We start from the raw sequence: 2,694 nt of genomic DNA, 5'->3' as shown, positions 1-2,694 counted from the left end.
ACCAAGTAAATAAATAAATAAATAAATAAATAAATAAATAAATAAATAAATAAATAAATAAATAAATAAATCTGTCGTTTGAACCTGAACTTCAAAATGTTATTAACTATCTACAAGGTTCGGACAGACTGCAGGACGTGTTGAGTTTCTGTTTGACGCTTTTTCAGCACCTCGGACAGCTCCGCGCGCAACTTGTACCGCAGAAACCCTTTCACAAACTAAACCCACTGTGGACAAAACTCTGAGTGGAAAATAAAAAAGATCAAAAACTTGAGAATCTGTCCCATATTTAACCAATAAAGATTATTTAACTGGTCCGTGTTTACTTAAACAAGTTGATTAAAGAATAAAACTCAATATGTTTCTGTTATATTATTATTACTATTGTTAATATTTAGACTTTTGCAGCTAAAGAAACATCCAAATGGATGAATGTTATGAACAAATATAAAATAAATTAATAATATAATTCCTCCTAGAATCCACACGCTTGTCAGAAACACTCAGAGCTTCTGGGTCAAACTGAGTCTAACAGGTGTGAGCTGGAAGTCTCAGGTGGGTCCATCCAACTGCTTCACCTGATGAGTTTCAACTTTCAAACTGACAGAAAAAAGAAAATAAAAAATGTGAGAAAAAACCTGCAGAAATAAACGTCAGGAGCGTGAGTCAGCGTGTTTTTTAACTTTAGTCTTTTGTTTTTTCATTTTGCAATTTAAAAATCGAATCTCTAAATTTTTTCTTCTTGTTTTTGTTTGTTTGTTTGTTTGTTTGTTTGTTTGTTTGTTTGTTTGTTTGTTTAAACAAACATCCACTTTACACACAACTTTCACACTTTTAATGACTTGAAATGTTTGCAATTAATTCTAAGCACATAAAACATACATTATGGGCGGTAAAGTACATTAAAATTATTAATAGTAATTTAATCAAAATAACTAAAAGTAAAAGAAAAACATTTTTGTTTCCTAAATTGAGAAAAACAGCAGATTTGATCTGAAAACGGCGCGTTTTTCTAATTAAACATTTAAATCCCCACAACCAATTACTGTTTACTTTACTTTTTTCTCTTAAAGTAGTGATTTTACTTATAATAATGACCTGACGTTTATCAGCGGAAGCGCAGAAATAAAAGACTTGTTTGAATCGTGGTGGTCTCCAGTGAAAGCAGAAGGGGAGTTTTTGTTTTATTATTGCGCCCCCTGGAGACGATTCTGACTCACTGAGTTTGATAACCAGTTGTTTAATTAAATTGTTTTAAACTCAACCAGGATTTGTTGTTTTAAATCTAAAATAATCGCAGCGCATCGTTCTGCTGCGGCGTGGATTGGATTAAAACTCTGAAACTGACGCACAGAAAAGACGCACGTTGTAAGATTGAATCAAAAGTTTACAGATGAAGTTTTTCAGCTTCGTTAACATTTTAAGGAGACATAAAAGAAGCAGAATATTTGAACAGGTGCCGCCTGCTGATGGGCGTTTAATGTTTTAACCTGTGAAAAAGACAAAAAACTGATGTCTGTCCATCAGAACCGTCTGAGACCGGAGCAGAAACTCACCAGGCAGAGGGCGGGCATCAGGAGGAACACGGCGCACCAAGACGTCACCTGCATCCTCCCGGAGCTCAAACTTCCTCTAATGTCCCTCGGCTGATCAAAGCTGCGACTCCGACGAGCATAAATCCACCTCACAGCGCGCTCGTGGCCCTCAGCTGCCCGGGCAGGCGGGAAACGGGGCGCCCCATGGCCGCAGGACTCACAGCGGAGACTTGGAGACTTGGAGAGCGGGAGTTGGGAGCTCGGAGGAGAGCCGGCGGGAGGCTGGATGAGGGGAGGGGGGGTCGGGGAGGGGCGCGGCGTTAGGACGGAGCTGGGGGCCACATGTAGAAGTTAGTTCAGAGGTAATCCAGGCGGGGTGGGGAGCAGCGGGGTCATAGCTGTGCGCAGGGTCCGGATTGTCTGCCTGCCTGAACGCGCACTCCCGATCTGACGCGAGCGGCGGGGCTGTGCGCTTTATACCGCGCGCGCCTCCAACACGCGCGGTGAGGGGAGGGACGGGATGAGGGGCAGGATGAAAAGAAAGAAAGAAAAATCATTCGTTTCAGTCGAGGATCCGAAGTTTCACCAAATCTCCTCTTAAACAGGAGCTGCTGGAGAAGGATTGTATTTTCTTCCGTTTTGGCTCCGGTCTTGTCTGCTTGATGAACGACCTGCGCCCCCCACCCTCCCCCCCCCCACCCCCCACCCCCCTCTAACAGGAGACCCTCAAACCTGAAGCACAGTTTCTCAACAAAAATCACTTTTAATTTATTAAAGGTTCATCACTTCTTTTCCCGCCACAGTTTTAGACTGAAAGGATGTTGAGAAAAGCTCAGTGTTGTGAAGGACTAACTTGATCCAGAGCTTTAGATTCTTTAAACATACATCCCAAGACGATTTTCAATATGGTAATGAGATATTTTGCTAAAAGACAAACAACAACCAATGTTGATGTTTTCATTAAAAAAAGCTTGTTCTAGTTTGGCGCTCAGGGTAAGTGTTGCAGGTGAGGCTCCACAAACCACTCAACATTTTAGAAGATATTTTGTTGAGTTAAAGCCATCGAAGCATTTTCTAAATCTTAAATTGGGTTAACGACTTGTAGATGAATATTTACTGGCTATTTCCTGACAGTTCCCAGAAAGCCAGATCTCAGACC

At 41.2% G+C, this 2,694-nt stretch overlaps 1 protein-coding gene across 1 annotated transcript in view; it reads right to left on the bottom strand.

Moving 5' to 3' along the window:
• Positions 1 to 2,015, bottom strand: part of LOC106525108 (neurexophilin-1) — an 86,143-nt gene extending 84,128 nt beyond the window's left edge. The window contains exon 1 of the mRNA XM_014019218.1: positions 1,557 to 2,015. Within this exon, the coding sequence (XP_013874672.1) occupies positions 1,557 to 1,610 (54 nt within the window). The 5' untranslated portion in view covers positions 1,611 to 2,015. The remainder of the gene's footprint in view (positions 1 to 1,556) is intronic.
• Between the last annotated feature and the right edge of the window lie 679 nt (positions 2,016 to 2,694).

Source organism: Austrofundulus limnaeus, unplaced genomic scaffold (assembly GCF_001266775.1).
Source record: "Austrofundulus limnaeus strain Quisiro unplaced genomic scaffold, Austrofundulus_limnaeus-1.0 Scaffold212, whole genome shotgun sequence".
Taxonomy (NCBI): Eukaryota; Metazoa; Chordata; class Actinopteri; order Cyprinodontiformes; family Rivulidae; genus Austrofundulus; species Austrofundulus limnaeus.
This window is presented reverse-complemented; position numbering and strand designations above follow the sequence as displayed.